General features: G+C 38.3%; 1 protein-coding gene across 6 annotated transcripts in view; it reads right to left on the reverse strand.

Annotated features, from left to right (window-relative positions):
- Positions 1 to 23,830, reverse strand: part of EPB41L5 (erythrocyte membrane protein band 4.1 like 5) — a 143,538-nt gene that overhangs the window by 78,079 nt on the left and 41,629 nt on the right. For 4 of the 6 annotated variants that reach the window (XM_060017050.1, XM_060017048.1, XM_060017047.1 and 1 more), the window contains 10 exons: positions 21,079 to 21,199; positions 20,873 to 20,960; positions 19,992 to 20,080; positions 17,325 to 17,394; positions 14,341 to 14,391; positions 12,516 to 12,685; positions 10,804 to 10,910; positions 9,698 to 9,716; positions 3,893 to 3,935; positions 3,352 to 3,467 (listed from right to left, as the gene is read on the reverse strand). In XM_060017050.1, the coding sequence (XP_059873033.1) occupies positions 3,352 to 3,467; positions 3,893 to 3,935; positions 9,698 to 9,716; positions 10,804 to 10,910; positions 12,516 to 12,685; positions 14,341 to 14,391; positions 17,325 to 17,394; positions 19,992 to 20,080; positions 20,873 to 20,960; positions 21,079 to 21,199 (874 nt within the window). The remainder of the gene's footprint in view (positions 1 to 3,351; positions 3,468 to 3,892; positions 3,936 to 9,697; positions 9,717 to 10,803; positions 10,911 to 12,515; positions 12,686 to 14,340; positions 14,392 to 17,324; positions 17,395 to 19,991; positions 20,081 to 20,872; positions 20,961 to 21,078; positions 21,200 to 23,830) is intronic. The other 2 variants (XM_060017049.1, XM_060017051.1) reach the window with 2 other exon arrangements.

Consider the following 23,830-nt stretch of genomic DNA (forward strand, 5'->3'; position numbering starts at 1 on the left):
GATGGTTGGGTGGGAGGGGAGCACAGTTAGTGAGATGCAGGAAGAGGTGTGAGAGGTAAAAAAGAAGCAGGCTGTGTGACCAGCATGCACTGCTGCTACAAGGACGCCCCGGCGCAGTGAGACGCTCAAGAACGACAAAGGGGAAAATCCACAAAGTCACGCGCCAATACGGAGACACGAATAAGCCATCAGAGTCAGTTAGGTGAGTGAAATAAAGAGGGACTCTCACAGAGAGCAAGACGCTCTGCATCTGTCCCTGATGTTGCTATAAAAATCAAAGGCAGAAATGCTGTCTGAGGTTCTAAAGACAAGAAAAAATACTTATTATCTACTTAATTCAAGTATTTGAAAGGACAATTCTTCATTAGGACAAAGCCAGATATAGAAAATGGCAATTGTGAAAAGTTATTTCCCTGATCAACTGACTTCACAGAACTGAAATCCAGGAAACAAAATTCAGAAAGAGCATTAAAAAAAATCTCCCCTCACAGCAGAGGCCATGTAATTTGACATCAATGTTTCCAATTAACAATGGAGAAACATTGTTCCTTCCCTAATGCATGAAATTCAACAGGTACAGATAATGTGATGAGATTAAGCTCCTCCAGGAGAGTTTAGTGAGCATCTTAGATACCTTTTCTCACAGCTTTAAACAGGCCTATTGAAGTAAGAGGGACACATGCACACAAGCAGTTTCTGGTTAGAAATCATCAGAGTCCTCCAGTAGAAAGAAAACATTTGCCTAGGTTTTGTGACGTGACAAAAAGGGCAGCACATATTTAAGATAACTACAAAGGAAAAAAACATCACCCCAATTATAAAAATGTCTAAGAATAGACATTCTCTTCAACCAAAACATGAATCTTCACCTTTTTTCCTTAAGGAAACTGAAAATAAATTAGCTAAAAGGTTTTCAGAACAAACTTGGAAGCTTCTTTTTTTTTACAATAAAATTATCATCTTTCCTTCAACTGAAATACAAGCTATTCATCAGATCTAACCCATAAAACTCACAACCTTCAATATAGGGTCTCTGAAAATTTAGAAAGTTAAATTAGGTTTATGCTCTCCCCTACATATGCAAGCTTTTCCAAATACTATTCAGTTTTTGTTTATAAATAGTTTATAGATTTAAAATACATTAATTCTCAAAAGATAGCTTAAATATTGGATAATTCTAGGTTACTGACATACCAAATCATTCACTGAAATAATGGTGTCATTTAGAAGATGGCAAGAAAAAGCTAAAGAACCGAACAGGGAGTAGGTTTAGACTAAACTGGTTAAAAGTTATCTGCCAGAAATAGAATTGTCCACTATTCTGCCCAACTGTCCAAACCTAGGGAGCATTTCCAAATTTTATTAATGTACCACTTTCTAAAGGAGGACTGTTATAATTCATGTGAAAGTATTAATAAGAATCAAACCATGCAGAAACAAAGGCTGAAACGCAGAATGCATGTTAGGTTAAGGCTGGGGAACCCGTCAGCTCCGAGACAGGCCAGCTCCGTACTCAGTCCCATGCCTGCTGCCACACACTGAGGCTGCCTGGGCCTGAGGGTCACCATTTTGCTCCATTTCCACAAAGGAGGCCTCAGTACAATGACATAAAGAAGGACATACAGCTCCAAATTTTTCATTTTTCTTGAAATTCAATACTCTTAGATTCAGCATTCTCTCTTTATATAGGCTGCATCAAAGGAACTGAGTAATGCCTAAATATGTACCAATTAAAACTGGAAAACTAAAAAGATTTAGTGTCATAATACAGATGCAAACAAAACGAGACTCTCATTCCATATTAATCTAAGAGGTAAGCACATATTAAATGAGCTCTTTTTTAGTTGAAGTTTCAGCTCTATGTCTCCTTGCCAATAAGACTTGGTGGTAACATTACTGGAGCTGCGTCTTCAGTAGAAACTGAAAACACTGTTCTTAATGGCTTAAAAAAATAAAGACTAAAATGTGACATTCAGAAGCCTCACTGCTTATACTTTAAGCGTGTGCCCACATGCACACACACACACACACACACTACCCCCACCACACTCTCAAGGAGAAAGGGCAAAAAGAGGATAATGGAAAACAGGAGGGGAGGGAAGAGAGAGGATAACGGAAAACGGGGGTGCGAGGAAAAAAAGAGGATAACGGAAAATGGGGGGGGGAGGGAAAAAAGAGGAAAACGGGGGGGGGTGGGAGGAAAAAAGAGGATAACGGAAAACCCGGGGTGGGGGAGGGAAAAAAGCGGATAACGGAAAACGGGGGTGCGAGGAAAAAAAGAGGATAATGGAAAACCCGGGGTGGGGGCGGCGGTGGGAGGGGAAAAAGAGGATAACGGAAAACACGGTGGGGGGAGGGAAAAACGAGGATAACGGAAAACAAGGTGGGGAATCCCCTCCATCTTAGAAACTCATCAAGTTATTTGGAACTGAAGTAAAAATATGCCCAATCATCAAAAGCAAAGCACCTTGCAGTTAGTTAAGCCAAAATAATAGTGAAAAACAATTACATAGCAAAGACTGAAAATAATCACCAACCACTGTTGACCCACCACCATGAAGGAAGAGCTGGTTGCACAGAAAGCTGACCCAAACCTTGAGATCACCACAGAAACTCATTAGATTTCAGGTACTACACAAACTAAGAGCAAGAGAAAAAGAAAAAAATCCTATGAATTATCAAAGTTCATTTCATAAACAGACACAAAACTTGAACAGATGATGCAACCGACATGACCATTCAATCAAATAATTCCCCAGCAGCCCCCAAGCCACATACATTTGGGAAACGATGAACCCCACTGATTAACCCCAATAAGCCACAAAGTATCCATATTTGTGCACTATTAGTCTAAAAAAAGACCCTGGGAATCTAAACAAATGAGGTATCTTCTCTGTCATTAGATTATTTCTCCCCGCCCCCACAGTGGAGTATTTCCTGCTTTGTTTCATTGGACTATAATCACGTTTCTGTTTTGGCTTTATCTTCAGTCTTTAATGAAGAAGACACACCCAAAGCAGTAGCATCGTGTAACGAATACATTGCCCTTAGGGGTCTGGGAAAAGGCCCTACCGACTAGCACTGAAGTCCTTTCCAACAGAGAAGCGCCACCACTCCCAGCTCATGCTAACCAGAGTCGGGGGGCTGTCTGATGTGCCTCATTTAGACGACTGTCTCCTTGCTTCATCCACAGGCTTACTTATCCCAACGTGACAGCTCCATAACGTGCTTCTTTTCAGCTTACAAATATGAATAATTTGCTTTCAATCATATTTGAAGTACTCTACAGCCGGGGATTCAAAACGCCCTTAGGCAAGCAGTGTTTTATTTTGGCTCAATGAGTGAACAAACCATTTCTTGTCATGCTGGTCTGCTCCGGGACTCCTTGGAAGATTCTCAACTTGCACGAGCAAAGGACCAGAGGGAACGGAAGGAATCACAGGCACAGTGGATCTCACACCCCAAGCCTTTGGACACAAATTATAAAAATCATCTATTCTGCCTAGATAAAAGATCTCTTCACCACTAAATGGAACATTAAAATGGAATACTATCTACATAGTGAACAGATATAATAGTAAGGAGAGCAAAAAACAAATGCTTGAATGTTATATACCATCCTTGGGGTAGATAATAATCTAACTGAATATCAGTATTTTATTTATTTTACAGGGACAGAAAATGTTTCATTATAACATTATACCTGTTCTATGGTAACATCTTAGAATAAAATAACAGGTCACACATTACTGAGCTATTTTACAGATAAGAAAACGAAAATGCACAGAACTTTCCCGAGATTATACCACTAAGAAAATTCAACTAATAATACTATTGTTTGTCATAATTAACTACACTGTTCCAGTGCTTTAGAAGCTCAATATTGTCTTACCTGTCGGGAGCCATTACTCTGAGCTGAAACATTACTGTGAACACTGTAATGGGGGAAAAAAATAAAGAAAAAATTACCGTGGGTACCTAAAACTAAGAATGTAAGATGTCCAGAAAACATCTGCTTTTACAGGCAAATACTTGCTTTTCTGCTCATTTGCTATTTCCATATACCTATATTCTACTTGTGCTTTAGATATATACTTCACTACTAATCTTGTTTATTCATTGGACAACATCTGTCAAAGACAACAAAATAAAACCAACAGCACAAATGATCCCTTAAATTCAAGGCATTCGGCACAAACACCCACATAACCTTACCCATCACTTCTTTTATATATCCCTACCCTCTCAAGATTTTCTGGTGTCAGCAGTAGCTTAGCATTTTATAACTCAAAAGGCCTTAGTATAAACTTAAAGTTAGAAACTTCTCTGCATACTCTTCTCCTCCAAATGATTTAAAAGATGTTTTAAAATTTTTAGTTTAGGCTGCACTCATTCCTCCCCCACTCCCGCAAAAAAGCACTTTAAAAACTCAGCATATAATGCAACAAAATAAATAGAAACAAACCTCAGAACAACTAAAAAAAAGAACAAATATTCAATGAAATAAGAACTGAAAGATGAGATACTAAAACACAGAATAAGGCAAATAAAAGAGTTTACTGACTTCAGACCTTCTAACATAAGCATAACTAGTATCCTGAGGTAAAAAATTCAACTAAGGTAACTGAAAATATATTCAATGTTATAAAAAAATTCCTTGACAGTGAGAAAATAATCTACAGATTTAGCAAGAACACTGTGTTCCAGGGAGATGAGATACAGAATTAAATGCATTCAACTCCTTATTGTTATATTACTGACTTCCAACGATAAGGAGAGAATACTTCAGGTACCCTAAGGAGATTTACAAGCACATCACTGCCAGCATCAGGTTGGCACAGAATTCTCCATGGCAACACTCAAAGAACACTATACCCAGACAAGACGTCATTCTAGTAAAAGGAAATGGGCAAAGCTTCACAAACACAAAACAGACTGTGAATACAGGATCCAGGAGCCTTTCTTAGGGGAGTGAGAACAAAACAAAAGTATCTGATGATGAAAGACAACCAATTAAGAAAGAACTCAAGAATTAAGAGGCCTTGCTAAAAGGCTGGGTGAGAAGGAGTAACCCATTCTACACACCCCCATTTTTTATTAACCACATCTCTGTTACAAGTTAAGTCACCAGAATTTGCACCTCCACTACCTGGGTTCTAATTCAAACCGCGCCACTAGCTCTGCTCTCTGAACCGCAGTTTCCTCACTCACATGGGACTCGCATTAGGGGATCGAATAAATGTTAGCAAAGCACAAAGAACAATGACAAATAAAACTAACCAACGACGAAATCTTTAAAAACACATCTTGTTTAGTGTAGCTCTGTTGCCAAGGCTGGTGTAAAGAATATACCTATCCGGCACAATTTCTTTTACTAACCTTGTTGTTCTTCCCAGGATACACTGCTCTGTATTAAGTAACTCATAACCCCACATTAATGAAACCTCCTCCAACCTGCTTTGTACAGAAATTAGACTCATTATGCTATGGCCCCAGGGGTTACACTCTGAAGCTTCTCCTTGAACTGGGAATAAGTCCAGTAGGTGATAAGCAGAAGATGAAGAATAACATGAGAAAAAAGCGCTGATGATAAGTGATGATCACCGGATTCTAGCTCCCTGTTCTAAAACAATTTGAAACGCAGGAAGCACTATTTTCTCATAATTACACTTATTCTTTCACTTCCACTAATATGAAGGGAACAAATACTTCCGTTACTGACCAGTCCAAGCTTCCCTTTTGAAGGACTGTCTGCAATAACGGACCCATTTTGCTCTTGCCCCCTCTATGCATCATCTCCTCCACCATTTCTTTTCCTCTCTCTTCTGTCTTCAAGACTGCCCACTAAGCCTGTACAAGAAGTACTAGTAAGTGAAAAGTGAACTGTCCTTTAAAATGTCACCTCTTTCTAAGATACTCTGTTAGTCAAGACTCACAGGGAGTAGTTAGAAAGAAATGAAAGAGTACAAGGAAAACTAACATCAGCCAATTTAAAAACCTGTTATTCAAGTAAGCACAGTACAAAGTCTAGAAGCTTTTTAGGTCAAATAGTTGTGCTTTTTCTAACAGTACCGTTTGCCATGGTTCACTGGAGCAAAACTGTTCATGTGAACAGAACTCTGAGGGCAGGAGTGAAAGGGCATTCCTGCCAGTGCAAGCTCAGGTTCTCTCAAGCAATGTTAGGGGCAGGGCTCAATAACCTTCAGGAGAGTGGGTCCCCCTGTGAACGTCATTCCTAAAAATTATTCTAACTAAAAAATAATAAAGGATCATTGCTTAAATACTCCATTTTTGCTGTGTTTTAAAGAGCCAAAAAGCATCACTCAAGAAGACACAATAAAATTTACTTATTAAAGTTAAAGTAATCTCAATGCTAGGAGATTATATAGTCAGTCATACTCACTCTTTGGTCAGAAATCTGTATTTCAAAAAAATTTAAAGGAGGACAAACTTTTGCAAATAAAAGCCTTAATTTTTCAACTACGTATCATCGCTTGAATGCTTTGTTTACATTTCTGCTAACTTCATCAGGGAATCTTCTTCACTTTAAGCTCTAACATTCTGTCCCAGCCTCCTTTTCAGGAAAACAAGACATAATTCATTAAACAAACAAATAAAATACTTTAAAATATACAGAACCCCTCTAACATTTCTCCACCATTCTTCTTAAAAGCACAGTTTAAAAATTAACTCCAAGAAAAATTATAGTGTATAGCCCAGAAAAGGCAGAAAATTTTGTTTTTTACCTAATTAAAAATTCACGGAACTTCCCCCGTGACACAGGAAGAATCCACCTGCCAATGCAGGGGATGTGGGTTCAAGCCCTGGTCCAGGAAGATCCCACATGCCGCGGTGCAAAGAAGCCCGTGCGCCACAACTACTGAGCCTGCGTTCTAGAGCCCGCGAGCCATGACTACTGAGCCTGCGCATCACAACTGCTGAAGCCCGAGCGCATAGAGCCCATGCTCTGCAACAAGAGAAGCCACCGCAGTGAGAAGCCCATGCACCACAATGAACAGTAGCCCCAACTCGCTGCAACTAGAGAAAGCCCGCACGCAGCAACGAAGACCCAATGCAGCCAAAAATAAATAAATAAATAAGTAAATTTAAAAATAAAATAAAAATAAAAATTCACGATGGACAGAATCCCTCACACTTCCTCTCTCCTCTACCCACTTATTTATTTTTAACAGCTTCCTGACCGCTAAAGGGACTTCAGGGGAATCCTTACTCAAAAAGCAGAGTGATTTTGTGATTAAGTCACTAATCACAGCCTGGCTTTAAGGGCTCTCTAAGTGGAAAAAAACCCAAAACTGAATAGGACACCTCCAGCTGAGGCTCACCCTACTCAGTACCCAAAACAAACGACTTCTCCTTTTGAAGAAGCTCTAGTTATACTGACACATCTCCATATAGGAGTGTAGACACTGTTTTAACAAAAACTAGATTTGTGAGTATGTCTTGAATCTCACAGTTTACCAGGCATTCCAGGAGGCTCTGGTACAACAGTGGTTGAGAAGCATTACGTGAAACTCCACACTGTGATATACACTATTAATACTGATTCATCAGAAGGAGGACTTGGACAACAGTGACTGCAGGACAACAGCAGACCCTCTCCCCAGCAAAACAAACATGTAGCTGCTGAAAATTATTCTTCAAAAAAATCATTAAAAGGCATACATCAAGTGGAGAAACATTTATTTAAGAAAATCTAGTAACTTTTAAAAAATCTGATCTAAAAAAACAAAACAAAAAAGTTACTGGAGAATGAGAGGAACATTTTTTTGTGATAAAATAATTATAAACAATACATGCACCTAACAAAAAGCCCCAAATACATGAAGCACAAAGAATTGAAGGAAGAAACAGACAACCGAACAACAATAATTGGAGACTTCAATAGTCCACACTAAATAATGGAGAGAACTAAGTCAAGACCCGTGATGAAACAGAAGTGAACAACAGTAAAAACCAAGCAGACCTAACAGACATTCATAGGACATGACACTCAACAGCAGAACAGACATTCTTCTCAATTGCACATGGAACATTTTCCAAGATGAACTACATGCTGGGACATAAAAGAGGCCTCAATAACTGTAAAGGGATCAAAGTCATGTGAAGTACATTCTCTAACCACAATGGAATAAATTACAACAAACAAAAAAAAGGGGAGAGGGGAAAATTTAAGCTACAAACGTCGAAATTAAGCAACACACTCCCAAGGAGCCAACGGGTCAAAGAAGAAATCACAAGAGAAATTAGAAAATAATTTGGGATGAATAAAAATGAAAATACAATATACTAAAACTTATGAAATATCATTAAAGTGGTGCTTGGAGAGAAATTAATAGCTATAAATGTTATATTAAAAAAGAATACAGGGCTTCCCTGGTGGCGCAGCAGTTGAGAGTCCGCCTGCCGATGCAGGGGACGCGGGTTCGTGCCCTGGTCCGGGAAGATCCCACATGCCGCGGAGCGGCTGGGCCCATGAGCCATGGCCGCTGAGCCTGCGCCTCCGGAGCCTGTGCTCCGCAAAGGGAGGGGCCACAGCAGTGAGAGGCCCGCGTACCACACACACAAAAAAAAGGAATACAGATCTCATATACTAATAAACCAATCTTCCACCTAACGACACTAGAAAAAGAAAACTAAACCTAAAGCAAGCAGAAGGAGTGAAATAATATACCAGAGAGAAAATTAATAAAATAGAAAATAGAGGAACAGATAAAATTGATGAAACCAAAAGCTGGTTCTTTGAAAAGGCCAACAAAACTGAAAAACCTTTACCTAGACTGACCAAGTGAAAAAGAAACTCAAATCACTAAAATCAGAAATGAATGAGGGGACATCACCACAAAGCTTATAGAAATAAGGAGGAAAAGAGAATAATATGAACAACTGTATGCCACAAATTAGATAACTTAGATAAAATGGACAAACTCTGGAGAGACACAAACTCCCAAACTGACTCAAGATAGAAAATGAAATATGAATAGATCTACAACAAGACACTGAACTGGAAATTTTAAAACTTGCCACAAATGAAGTCCAGGCAAGATGGCTTTAATGGTGAATTCTACCATACATTTAAAGAATTCTTTACAAAACCTTCCCCCAAAATAGAGAGAACCATTTCCCAACTCATTCTGTGAAGCCAGAATTACCCTGATACCAAAACCAGATGAAGACAGTACAAGAAAACTAGAGACCAGTGTCTTTGATGAATACAGACACACAAATCCACAACAAACCTAGTGAACCAAATCCAGCAACATGTAATATAAAGAAAGACTGTACACCATGACCAAGTGGGATTTCTCCCAGGAATAAAATGAACTGCTTGTGTACAAATCAACCTTTGTTCTCTGAGCTTCCTGTGTGCAAGGGCTACAGTTTATTCATCTTTATATCCTCAGTCACAGGCCAATAACAAACGTACAATATGTCATTCTCATTATGAATAGCACAGCCACCCAAGCCCACACTTTTTCTTTAAGCTGCTTTATTTTTCTTTCTGTCCATTTTACCCAGCATTATGATGTGTTTATCTGCTCCCTGCTAGATCCACCGTGCTCAGGGGCAAGTGAACACTGTGACAGACCTTCAACAGACATTGGTTCAATTAACGATGCAACTACAGAAACACTAAAACATTCGGTTTTCAATTCCTAAGTTGCAAGACATTACCCACCTGAGTTCTTCAGGTTTTCCTGTACTTGCCGACAGAAAAAAACAGAAAACATCCCATTAGATTTCCTCCAACATGGTAAACCGCTTTACTATTCACAAAAGTAAATCTTGACTCGTTGCTTTGTAAGCTGTTTCCCAACTACAGATTTAAAAATCTTCACTTCACGAAGTGTTCTATGGCTCACGCCATTCAAGTAAATAATGACAATGATCTCCAATTTTTAAGGCAGGCAATAAAATGAGCATACGTTTAAAAAAACAGAACCATCTGCAAGCCTTTAGAGTGAGCTGACAGTGAAAAATCATCAGTGGAGTCTAGGAGGTAACTAAGGGTTTTAAACAAATTGAAATGGTTTCATTTATAGCTACACATTATTTAATTTATAGATACATCAAAAATTATAGCTATAAATCAGTTTTTTAAAAAACTGATACTGCCAACATCAGGTCACGGAAGTTGTTTTTGGATAACTGGTGATGACTCTGACATTGGACATACTTAAAATTCAATCTGTATTTTAATACAAACTCAGATTTGAAACCAAACACAATTTTCAGCTTACTGGTCAAAGTAAACCATTCTCTGTATTACATAATTAAAGTAACAAACAGCAAGTAACATTTATGAATTTGGAAATGTCTATGTACCATGTACACTGATGATTAATATAAAAACTGTACTTAACAGAACCTTTAATATTATTATAATACATACAAAATAAAAAATTTATTCATCATATACAAATGTTTTAAAATATATCTGCGGGGATTTAACAGATTATTATGAATGAGATCTGGAAGTCAAAAACGGAGGGAAAATGTTGCTCTAGAGAAGAACTAAAATAGTAAGAACAAAAACTGAACACAAACTCAGCACAGTGTCAGAACTGGGGTTAGCATAAAGTCTGATCTCAGCAACAGTATAGGCAGTTTTCCCCCGTGTATTCTTAAAAACTGATTATGCTAGAACCAAATTCAGTAAAGAAGAGTACTTTAGTTGTCTGGAAAAGACTAAGAGGACCGAGGCAGCCTCCTCTCCAGCCAACAATACCAGCACAGGATGCACTGCCAGGAAGAATAGTCCTTTGAAACAGGGCTGCACTTCACCTTGCATTTGCAGAGTTCGTCGAGAATACCGTTTGCTGGGCCTCCTTTCAAAGGATGTTGATCTTCTTGCTTTATTGGTTTTTGTGGTCTGATACTCAGTTTTCCCACTAAAATAAATGAGGCATATTAACAGGAATAAGAGAATTTGAGGCCTACAGTAGTCAGATACACAAAAATGAGAGAAAGTCTACACTGAGGTTCTCCTCAAGAGAACCATCCTGAACTTCCTTCCTGAATGACCTATGAAAAACAGTGTTGACGTCTCTCTTTACCACACCATTCTTTCACTCTTTAGGCTTGTGTGAAAGATGCAACACAAATTATATTGTTTTTTCTTAATCATGCACATCACCTAAAAACATAATAAATTTGAAATATCTGTCGTTTTATGGAACTCCCTTCTCTTTCCCATCCACACTCCTCAATGCAAGATGTACAATTAACTCAAGATTTTCAGTTACTTTTTCTAACTGTGATATACTTTTCAGATCACTTTTCCAGAAATATTAAAACTATTGTCCTACTCACCTTCATTTCCATTTAAATTCTGCTAAGAAAACACCTCCCCACTTTTAATGTAAGTAGAATAGAAGCTCTCTTGCATGAACCCCACACACAGTGAAGATGCCACATTACTAATATCATCCATTCCTTCTTTAAATTACACTGACGATTCTTGTGACATGCCGAAAACTCACCATCAATAAGCTACTCTGAGGTAAACCAAAACATTTCTAACTTATGACCAACAAACAAGGAGTCTGTAAGAACAATGGAACGTCAGGTTTATAAGGACCAGAAATGTCATCCAGATTAATTTCCCAGTACTGCATCATACTCTTTTTCTACATGGTATCCAGCTGTTGGATGGAGACCCCTTAAAACTCTTGTTATGTGGATTTAAACTGGGGATTAATACATAAAGCAAACATCAATGTCCATCAACAGGTGAATGGATAAAGAAGATGTGGTATATATATACACACACACACACACACACACACACACAATGGCATATTACTCAGCCATAAAAAAGAATGAAATAATGCCATTTGCAGCAACATGGATGGAGCTGGTGGGTATTATGTAAGTGAAGTAAGTCAGACAGAGAATGACAAGTACTGTATGATATCGCTTATATGTGGAATCTAAACAATAAAATAAACTAGTGAAGATAACAAAAAAGAAAAAGAGTCACACATACAGAGAACAAAAAAGTGGTTACTAGTGGGGAGGGGCACAATGCGGTAGAGGATTAAGAGGTACAAACTATTATGTATAAAATAAGTAAGCTTAACCAACATTTTATATAACTATAAATGGAATATAACATTCAAAAATTATAAATCACTATGCTGTACACCTAAAACTTACATGATATTGTAAATCAACTATACCTCAATAAAAAAAACTTTTTTAACTGGAAAAATTGTTAATTACTCCTTAAAAAAAAAGAATAAAGGAAGAAACAAAAACATCAGGAGGGATATGAAATCCATTACACCATTACAATATTCTCCTGTCTATTCAGGAAATTACAAACAATAACAATATGTACCACTTTTTCTTTTATTTTGGCCAATGAAAAACACTGGCAAACCACTTCACCTCTCTGTGCCCTAGTTTCCACATCTGTAAAATGAGAAGCTGGGCTAAATTTTCTGGCCCCTATGAAATAATGAAAGGCAGAGCAAGCAGCTATAAACATTCACCTGTATCTAAACCGCGACCCTAATCGAATAAATCCCGATCGGTGAGAACGCTTCTGGACAGGGCCTCGGAGGCGGAAGAAGGCGTGATGCTCCACAGCACACTTCCATAAATGTTTGCACGCTTTGGGGTGATCCAGTCTGAAGACAAACGTATGCTCCTGTTCTTTGCCCTGAGAAAGAAACGCATGTTAACAGAGGTAATTATTAGCTCCAATGGTCCTGTCCCCTCGCATTCAGCTATGAATACAAGCACAGCAAGAGCAAGAATCAAATAATAAAGCATCTAGTTTGCTCCCTGAGACTCTGACACTCTTTAGAGCTACTACATAAAACGGCAGAGTTAAAATCAAGCTGCCCATTTTCTCAGCCAATATAAAATTATTCCTATTTTCTCTCTACTTACATGATCTCATTTCTCAGAGACATAAAATGAGCCTCTATCTGCCATACTTCAGGATAAATGTATAATATAATTTAAAGGTTCATGTAAGATCTGGCAACATACGTAACAGCCTTAAAAGTGGCCACATTCTTTATTATAGTAACCATACTCACAGGAATCTAATTACACTAGTTAACATTCACAGACACTCTTCTAAGAATTTCACATGAATTGCTTCAATGAGTAGATACTATCACTATCTCCGTTTCACAGATAAGAAAACTGAGGCTCAAGAAATTAAGCCCAATGTCACAAAGCTACTAAGAGAGGAAACCAGAATTTGAACCTAACCATTGGTCCAGAGCCTACCTTTGTAACCACTAAGCTATCCTGTATCTCTAGGGGAAAAGACTTTCTCAACACCAAAATTTACACCCAAAGATTTTCTTCACAGTCTCAGTTATAATAGTAAAAACTGGCAGAAAACCCTAAATGTCCAAAACATGAGAAATGTAATAAAGTAAACAATGATATTATTTACAAACTATACAGAGAGATAAATGAATAAAAGATGAATGAACCAATGCAGTATTGTTTATTCATACTGCAGAATACTATACATGGGTTAAAGTGAATGAACTAGGTCTACCTGTTTAGGCAAAATAAGCAAGCTGCAAAAATAACCCCCACCCTAATACATATGTATATTATATATAATATATATGTAGATTTATAAAACATTCTACCACGTTTCATGATGTGGTTATATTTACAACAGGTTAGAAAACATGAGAATGATACCCTGCGAGAATGAGGAAGAAAGAGAGAAGCTATGGCTCAGACCTTAGCTGTATCAAACAGAACTTCTTGAATGAGACAAACAGCACACGACCCAACAGAAAAATCAACAACAGGCTTAAACACGCACTTCATTAGAAAGACTATCCAAACATCCAATAAATATATAAATAAGTGTTAAACTGAAGCAGTCGTCAGAGGAATGCAAACTAAAGCCACAAAATGATTCTACTACCAGAATGGGTAAAATGAGAATGAGAACTCCAAACACAAGGCAAAGAATAAACGGAACTCTCAGATACTCCGGGTGGGAGTGCAGCTGAGTGTGTAGACAGGCTGGCAAACAGCGTGGCGGCCTCCACAACAGCCAAACACACGCACATGCCAGGGCTCAGGGCAGCACTCTTCTTACTAGCCAAAAGTTAACAGCAACTCAAATGTCCATCAACAGCAGGATGGATAATACTAGTGTATTCACAAAACTGAATACTATATAACAGCAGGAATGCGCCAACTATAACCACCTGCTGCAGCAGGGGTGAAAGCTCACAGCTACAGCCCTGAAATAATACAGAAGCAAGACACAAAGAGAACAGTCAGCCAGGTTTCATTTACATAAAGTCCAAAATATAAGCAAAAACTAACCTCTGGTCTTAAAGCCAGGCCAGGAGAGTGGTTGCCCTTGGGGAACTGTGCCTGTGGGGCGGAGCACAGGAGGAATTTAATTCTGCTGCGACTCTGTCCCCTCGCCCTGGTGCTGGCCACACAAGTGTACAGAAGAATCCAACACAAGCTGTGCGTTTATTTTTACAGTTATCTGAATGAATGGCATACTTCAATGAAATTTACCAACAAAAACTACACATAGAAAAAACACGAGAAAATAGATAACCTCAAAACAGGGAAAACCCTTCTATGACACAAAACCCAGAAGCCATGAAAGATTAATAAATTCACCTATTTAAAATTTCTTAAAGTGCATGACAAAACCCACAATAAGCACTGTTGAAAGAAAAACAACTATTAGATAAAATATTTATAATGTCTGTGACAAAGGGCAAGACCTATAAGAAAAAAGCCAATAACCCAAAAGAAAAATGGGCAAAGGAATAGACAGTTTAGAAAAAAGGAACTCAAGTAACTCAAATGTATGAAGAGATGTTCAATATCACTCATAATAACAGAAATAACATGTAAACCTACAATGAAATTCCATTTTTTACCTTTCAGATACAAATGTGTTTAACTCCTTCTCAGGAAACAGGCCTGTACACTAAAAACTATGCAAGCTGGTAGGACCTCTCTATATCCAGGACAAATGCACATAACCATTCAACCCCACAAACCCCCTTCTAGGAAATTATCCTACAGTTACCTGCCAGTGTACAAATTAATTATATATAGTGAATAAAAGAGTGAATGTCAATTAATTGAGAACTGATTAAATAAATTAGAGTACACCATACACTAGAATACTATGCATTTTAGTTTGCTTTTTTGAGAATGAAGAACAACTTTAGGTACTGACGTAGAAAACATTCCAAGTTAGAACATAAAGTTTAAAAAGGATAAGTAGAGAACCCTGTATATAAGTATGGCAACCTCTGCATAAAAAAGAATTGAGGGGGACTTCCCTGGTGATGCTCCTGCTAATGCAGGGGACATGGGTTTGAGCCCTGGTCCAGGAAGATCCCACATGCTGTGGAGCAACTAAGTCCGTGCACCACGACTACTGAGCCTGCGTGTCTGGAGCCTGTGCTCTGCAACAAGAGAAGCCACCGCAATGAGAAGCCCGAGTACCACAATGAAGAGTAGCCCCCGCTCACCGCAAATAGAGAAAGCCCACGTGCAGCAACAAAGACCAAATGCAGCCAAAAATAAATAAATTAAATAAATAAATTTTAAAAAAAAGAATTGATATACACATTTGCTTATATGTATCCTCAAAAAGATATCCAAGAAGCTAATACCATATTAGATCAAATCTAAAATGCTATCAATTGTGAGATGCACAAGTATTTTATGACCCAGTAAGAACAGGTATCACCCATTAAATTATGACCATATTTTCTTATCACACAGAACTGTATTTTATTCTTCTTGAACGGTTCCTTTAGATTTACATACAAATATCATTTAATCGCATCTGTGCTTACATAAAAAGGAAAATATTTGTAAAATAGATTGCTTTTAGATGTGAAATCTGCCTCTTCTGAATCATTTTCAACTCGTTTGTTGATAACATAATGATCATCTGTGCCATCAAGAGATTTCTTTTTAAAATGCTCTCTTATTGTCTCTGATTTTCTTCCAACCTGTGTGATAGGGCAATCCTTTGCGTGCATCTCAGTAATATAACTTAAAACTTTCAAAAAACTTGTAACTGCTTCATCTAATTTTCAGGATCTTCTTTTTTTAGCTTCTGCTAAGTGGCACTACTCACACTTCACTGTGCAAACAAATCTTTTTAACATTTCCCCTATTTCCTTTTATTTGTATCCATCTATACGTATATTTCAAATTTATTACTTTGCATGCAGTAAAATTACTTTTTTAAAATTTACTCACAATTCTGTGGGTTTTGAAAATGCAGAGGATCATGCAACCACCACCAAAATCAGGATACAGAATAGTTCTCTCACCCCCCCAAATTCCCCGTGCTGGTCCTTTGTAGTGAAGCATCTTCACACCGCCAGTCTCAAAGGATCAGTGAGCTATTCTCTATTCCTACAGGTTTGCCTTTCCTAGACTGTCATATAAATGGAATCATACAGTCATAATCTCTTGAGTTGGGCTTCATTTTTTATTATAAATTTATTTCATTTATTTATTTTTGGCTGCGTTGGGTCTTTGTTGCTGTGTGTGGACTTTCTCTAGTTGCAGCGAGCGGCGGCTACTCTTCCTTGTGGTGCACGGGCTTCTCATTGCAGTGGCTTCTCTTATTGGCAGAGCACCGGCTCTAGGCAGGCAGGCTTCAATAGTTGTGGCACACAGGCTCAGTAGTTGTGGCTCGCAGGCTCTAGAGCACAGGCTCAGTAGTTGTGGCGCATGGGCTTAGTTGCTCCGCGGCATGTGGGGTCTTCCCGGACCAGTGTCCCCTGCATTGGCAGGTGGATTCTGAACCACTGTGCCACCAGGGAAGCCCCGGCGGGAGGATTCTTAACCAGCGGGTCACAAGGGAAGTCCTGAGTCGGGCTTCTTACACTTAGTATAATTCATCTGAGATGCATTCGTATTGTTATGAGTTTATCAATTAGGAACTAGATTTAACTGAAAAAAAGATAATCCTTAGTACAGAAGGCTTTATTAAAGAATTTATTAGGTAGATCTTTTTGATTAATCTTTTTGATCAGGGACTAAAGCCATTTAAATATAAATTTTTATATATTTGAGATATATTGTCAACAAAGGAACAAGAGAAGTCTTTTATTTAATCTTTAACCTTAAAGACAGAAATCTATAGTTTTAGGATGGTATGACCTAAAGCAGGAAATTACTTAATTAAGTTATTAATTACACTAAGTTTCTGTTCTATGGCTCTATAAAACAACATGTGTTCCCCCTTTTAGAGCCTTAAGTTACCATATAACACAGTCACTGTTAACTATGTAATACAATATAATTCCTACCTGATCATCATCTTCTACAACCACCAAGGTTAGTTTATTCTTCTTAAAATCCAATCTGGTTATCTTGGGCCTATAACAATATGAGAGTAACAGCCGGATTTCAATAAATGTTCTCTGAATTTAAAAACTTTGTTGTTACTTCAAGCATATTAATCATCTAACTTCTGAATTGAAAGCTGGATAAGAGGGTAAACATAACCTGCACTGCCCAGCAAAAAAGTCTCCAATCTAAAAAATAGTTAAGGTAACAGAAAAAAAATTTTCAAAAGCAATACCTTTGGCAAAATTTCTGCTGCACATATGTAAGACATTAAAAATGTTAAGAAAAAAGAAAATGAAGATCTATCTATATATCATATATATTCATAGGCCCCTAACGACGGTGGAAGAGATTCTCCAAGCCTAATGTCACAGTAGCAGCACAGGAACTGGATATAGGAAAAACTATAAAGCTTTTTAAAAGGCATAAAAAAAAATTTACTGATCTTCAACTCTATTTTCTATAGCAATTTTGATTAAAGACATCTTTAATTTAAGAAATAAAAAATTTTTAAAACTTCACTCTATGGCCCACTTTCCATCTCCCACCTGTACAAAAATCCTAAGCAACCTACCAAACTTATCTCTGTACTTCTATGAACTGTGAATGTGAAAACAACATGACTCTCACTCTCACTAATTTTTAAATATAACTTATCTAAAATAGAATTGTAAAACAGAACTTGTTTACAAGAGCTGTACTAAAACAGTAAGTAAATAAAGAAGTATAACAGGAGGGGAGAATCTAGCATTTAAGTTTAACAAATACTTACACAGTGCCTAGTAAGTGTCGGGTACTCTACTAAGTGTTTTACATGTATTAATTCAATTGATTCTTATGAGGTAGTACAAATGATGCTTTCCTTATCTCTCTACCTGGAGCGTTCTCTGGCCATGAAGGATGCTCCACCTGCCCAGTGGGCAAGCTGGGAGGCTCAGAGAGTTCACACTTAAGGACTAGAGAAATACATAACACAGCTTTCTCACCCAAGGGACAAGTATAAAGGTGTTACACTCAAGTGTCCCAGGGAATCTCTAGGAGGTACAAAAAAAAATGAAATACTATCTTCACCTTTCTGAGGGAAAATAATTTTCACCCTAAAATTCCATTCTCAGCCCAGTTATCAAGAAAGCATAAGAGAAGAATAAACCATTTTAAGGCATCGAAGGATTCAAATAATTTACCTCGTACACCCTTTTCTTAGGCATTACTTAAGGATGTATCAGAAAAACAGAAGGAAAGACAAGAAAATATGGAAGACGACACAGATTCATAACTGAGAAAATGGGAAAACAAAGTCCCAAGATAAAACCTGGAGAGCAGCCTGGAAGAGTCAACAGTTCCAACTGGAAAAGAGTCAGCTCAGGCAACCCCGGAGGATTTGAAAAAACTCAAGGAGACAAAGGCAGGTCATTTAAAGAGATGTGTGGGGTGCATGAGAGCCAAGAGCTCCAGGAAAACAAGGGAAACATAATCCCAGTTGTGAGTTCAAGGATTTCAGGGCTGATGAAGAAAAAGACGGGAGCAGGAGACAGCAGCACTGAACAGCGGGGCTCTGCTGAGGGGTCCCTTCAGGCCGCAGACCTTCCAGAGGAAGCGGCCCAGGGCTCCCACCTGGGAGGGGAGGAGGGTAAGGGAACTCCCAGGAGGGAGGAAGACCAGAGAGGCAGGGGAATTCCACGTCTAGGGCTTGGCATCCAGCGGCAGGGGGACAGGTCTCTGAGCCACAGAGCTCCGAAGAGCAGGAGAGGTCTGGGGTCTCTTACAGCTACAGGATTTGCTTATCCACGGCTAGCAGATGTGAAGTGCAGTTTGCAGTGAGATATGCAAAACCAGGCATGCTCTGAATGGCTAAAACTACACTTGTTGGACTGTATTTAAAGCAACTGAATGTGTAAGAATTTGAGTTTGGCACTGGCGGGCTCTGAGCTAAGGGTCCTGGCATGCTATGAAGAAGTAAACAACTGATATCCAACAGCCAACTTCAGCCCATGTATATAACCCAGGCTACTACTTAGCTCCACACTGGTTCTGACAAACACATAATAATATAAACACTATTTCCTGATTTTCAGCTTTTAGAAACAACCAGACAAAACCTGAAGAACTTAATTATGGTTATGAAATCCAAGTAATATCTACCCTTGATGTAAAAGTAACATGAAATATAAGTTAGAAGTATGGATGACAGAAGCTGGGACCCAGGAAGAGAAGCACAGCTCTAAAGGAGGGTAAAAGTATTACTATCTCTTTCACACAAAAGGGGCGGGTGGGTGGGGAGTAAAAGACCGTGAAACAAAGCACACTCAAGACAGCAACATAACTGTGGGACGGAGGGAGTGGCCATGTGAACACTTAATACACAGAACTAGATGCTATCTATGTTAAGGCATGTATTTTGGCATACCTTGAAACTAATGGAAAATGCAACTAGAAGACTTTAAAAAATTGCCTCGGGGGAGAAAACTAAAGACAAACAGGAGGATGACAGGAGATAGCTGCAGTTCACTTCCAAGCTTGCCAGAGCTATTTCCAAATTCTGCTTTCTGTACTAACTTCATATAAGTGTTTCTATTCATTAAAAAAATAAAACAACAATAATTATCTTTGACATTAACTCTGCTTACCAAAAAAATAAGCCAATTTTGGTCTCTCCTTCAAAAACAAGGACTCCTGTTGGGGTCAGTCCCAAACTGTAGTCATTCCCATCTCTGGCCTAATTTTAGGGGAGCAACATGTGTTAGCTTTATCTGAATAAAACAGGTTTCACATTTTCACACAACTGCTTAATTTTCTTTTCATATTGAATTATATTAATTACATACAGACTAGTATTAATATGAAGGTGTTTTCAACAATTAAAGAACCCAAAATCACATTCTCAGTAAACTTCATGCATATTAATAGACACTATAGTTTTAAGGTATGTCTTCATTGGAAATACATAGTGATTAACTGCCACGACAAAGAAAGCTTTCCAGAGTCTTCCCAAATTCTAGTCACTATTTAAATCACAGATTTTGAAAAAGACTGCCTTTCTGGGAAAATTTAGCTTCTTAAACTAAAAATAACAAATCACTACATAAGCTGTACTAGACTACAGCTTATCAAAGTCCTCTCAAGCTACAAATTTTTAACTTTACTTTCTAAATTATTTTCATTTTTACAGAGCCTACTCAGCTTACATGATAAAAGATGAAATGAATATGAAGTGAAAGAATAAAAAGTGGGTTAAAAAACAAAAAAAAACCACAACAGCAACAGCTTAAAACCAAAGACACACCTTTTTGGAGATTTTGGCTGTTTCTCCTCTCTCTTATAAGGAATTTCTGTGTGCGACTCCCATCATTCAGTATTTACCCTCAATCTTCATAACCACTCATCCAAAGAACCCGGTGTTAGCCCCTGCAAACTCCACACTCCCCCTCACACTGAATGAAAGAATCCATAATCACCTTGAGTCTTGAAGGAATAACGCTTTTAAGAAGTATCACCACACAGCGCTTACCTTGACCACATGCATATCAACCCCATACATTTCTAGCCACTTGGCTTTATTCAGATAATTGGTTTCAGCTTGTGCTGGTGTCTGACCTCTGAAATTTAAAAAACAAAAAATTTTAAGATGATTATGAATATACAATGAATTCTATACCAAGCAGAGAAACAGAAGAAAACAAATAGGAAATCACTGTTGCGGTGATGTGACGGTACCTGCATTCCTTCCATTTCTCAAAAACAGCCAGCTCCATCTCTTCCGTCTGAACGGGCACAAACCTGAACTCAGACACAAGTTCAGGACTGTGCTCGGCAAGGTCGTAGTCACCAAGTTCAGCTACAAACGTAAGTTTCACAGTTATGTTTTGTTAATAAGTTTACTTCCTGCTGAATCCTTCTTCAAGACCCATTTTATTAATAAAAACTGCTAAGAAGATTAGATTCTTTCTTAAACTACAAGGCATTCATAACACCCAGACCATTCCCAAAAATAAATCTAGCTTTGACTTAAGACTTATCTGTCTGTACACACAAATCAAGCACTTGCGGTTGGTAGTGTATTTTCAATTAAATGTCTTTCTCTTAATTTATTCATATGTTATAATGTTTAGCTTTTGAAAACCTCTTTTAGACTTCCATAGAGAAATACCTTTTGTTCGTATATTGAATAAACAAAAATATTAGCAATCCTTAAAAAACAATTAGCTGGCATCTGTTAACAAGCTAATATGCACAGAACATGACATCAAATATCACTGTAAGAAATAATCACCGTCCTTCCTGGAATTTTAAATTATTAATCCCAAAGAAATAACAAAAAAAAAGTTACTAAAAAATACCTTGTGAAGGCAGCAGGAAAAGAACTGGGCAATGAACAGACATTTATGTGCCCATCTGTGGTTATCTCTGAACTGGGCTTGGGGAAGGAGCGGAAACAATGATTCTAATATTCTATTCTTTAGAAATATTTCCTTTAAAAAATATTTTATTCTAATTAAAATATTTCCATTTTGATAAAAAATTTGGCTGTGGAAAGAAAAAGTACATGAGAACTACTTTGATCATAAAAATGGTAATAACTTGTTGCTTCCTGAGCATCTAATTTACACACTAGACATATTACAGATGTACTGTCATTGAACTTCACAACAACCTTGGAAAATATTCTCACTCCTACTTCACTGCTGAAGAAAATGCTCTTCTGTCTGGATCACAAGTTCTTTAAGAAGCCCCAAACCAAATCTGCTACGTAATGTTGTTCAGGATATATACTAAAATGGTAAAGAAAAACTGAACTTGAGAGTGTGAGAAAAGTGATAAAGATTATTCTGATGAAACAGAAAATCATAAATGCGAAGCAAGGAGCTCATTTTATGAAGATGGGAGTAACACTCCAGCTGAATCACTCTTCAGGACCTTAATAGTTAGTAGGACTTGGTAAGCTACTAGACACGGGACAATGGGATGCCTAAGACGTAGTCTGAAGTTTGGAGGAATCACAACAGTGGCAGTGCCACACCCACTGTGTGGCCACATGGCGTCGGATGAGGATGAGCAGCTCTGCTCCGAAGCCCTGGAGGCTGCCCGTGTCTGTGCCAACGAGGACCAGGTGAAACGCCGGGGCAAAGATGCTGTTCACATTTGCGTGCAGCCCCACCCTTCCCACGTCATCCGCACCAACAGGATGCTGTCCTGTGCTGGAGCTGATGGGCTCCAGACAGGTATGCAAGGGGCCTCTGGAAAGCCCAGGGCACAGTGGCCAGGGTCCACACTGGCCAAGTCACAATGTCACCTGCACCAAGCTGCAGAACAAGTAGCATGTGATCGAGGCCCTCCACAGGGCCAAGTTCAAGTTCCCTGGCCACCACAGATCCTCCTCATCTCCAAGATGTGGGGACTGACGCAGTTTAACGCGGATGAATTTGAAAGCACGGTGGCAGAGACCCAGCTCACGCCGGATGGCTGTGGGGTCGAGTACACCCCTAACCGTGGCCCCTGGACACGCAGCGGGCCCTGCCCTCGCGACAGCCTTGGCGCCGTCCCTCCTTATGTGTGCCCACCAATACATCCTACTTTCTTGTCAAACAAAAAAAGGTGCCATGGATGCAAGAGAAAAGTAGGAAAGATTTTATTCAGGGAAAAAATATGATAGGTAGGGCTAAGAGAGAATATTACACAGCCACATGCATGAATCAGACCATGAGTACTTAGTGAGCATTACTTTGAATGAGTGTTTTGTTAAATAGACAAAAAATGTATAAAAATCATATTTTCAAGAAGTGTATACTTTGGCAGTCACAAAACTTATGAGACACAGAATATAAGAAGCAGTAAGTGGTGGAACACAGATGCTGAAAGTGACAGCTTTTCTGTAGACCTGAGAGTTTCAGAATTAACAACCTCACACAGCAATTAATAAAACAAAAAATGTGCTTTCAAGAAAAGATGCACGCAATTATACAGCGTGATCATTACAGTGCTAGAGGCACAACACTTCCAAACTACTATCTATTTGACTTTCCAGCAGATGAGAAAACGAGTTTTAGTTTGTAGACAGACTACAATTTACACTAGCGGCAAATTTTTGAAGTACAGAAATTTCCTTCAGTCACCAATCCCTCTATCGACAGAAAAATATGCTTTCTAAAATAGGAGAAGTACAAAATAAGCAAAATAATAGGTTTACCATAAAACATGAAAATTTAGTCTCATTATTATCCACACAATGGAAAATAAATACTGCTGATCTTAGAGAGACTGGGGATAATATGGAATCACCCCAAAAAAGCATAAAATTATTAATGTCGTAATAATCATTAAATATTGCTTTTATTCTAGTATATACGGATACTCCAGTCAGGATATTTCTTTCCCTTTTGTGAACAAGGACTGAAGATTATTATTTTCCCAAAACATCAATTTTTCAGAAGAGAATACCTAAGTTCAACAAATATTTGATCAGTGTAAC

The sequence above is a fragment of the Delphinus delphis genome, chromosome 7, assembly GCF_949987515.2.
Source record: "Delphinus delphis chromosome 7, mDelDel1.2, whole genome shotgun sequence".
Lineage (NCBI taxonomy): Eukaryota > Metazoa > Chordata > Mammalia > Artiodactyla > Delphinidae > Delphinus > Delphinus delphis.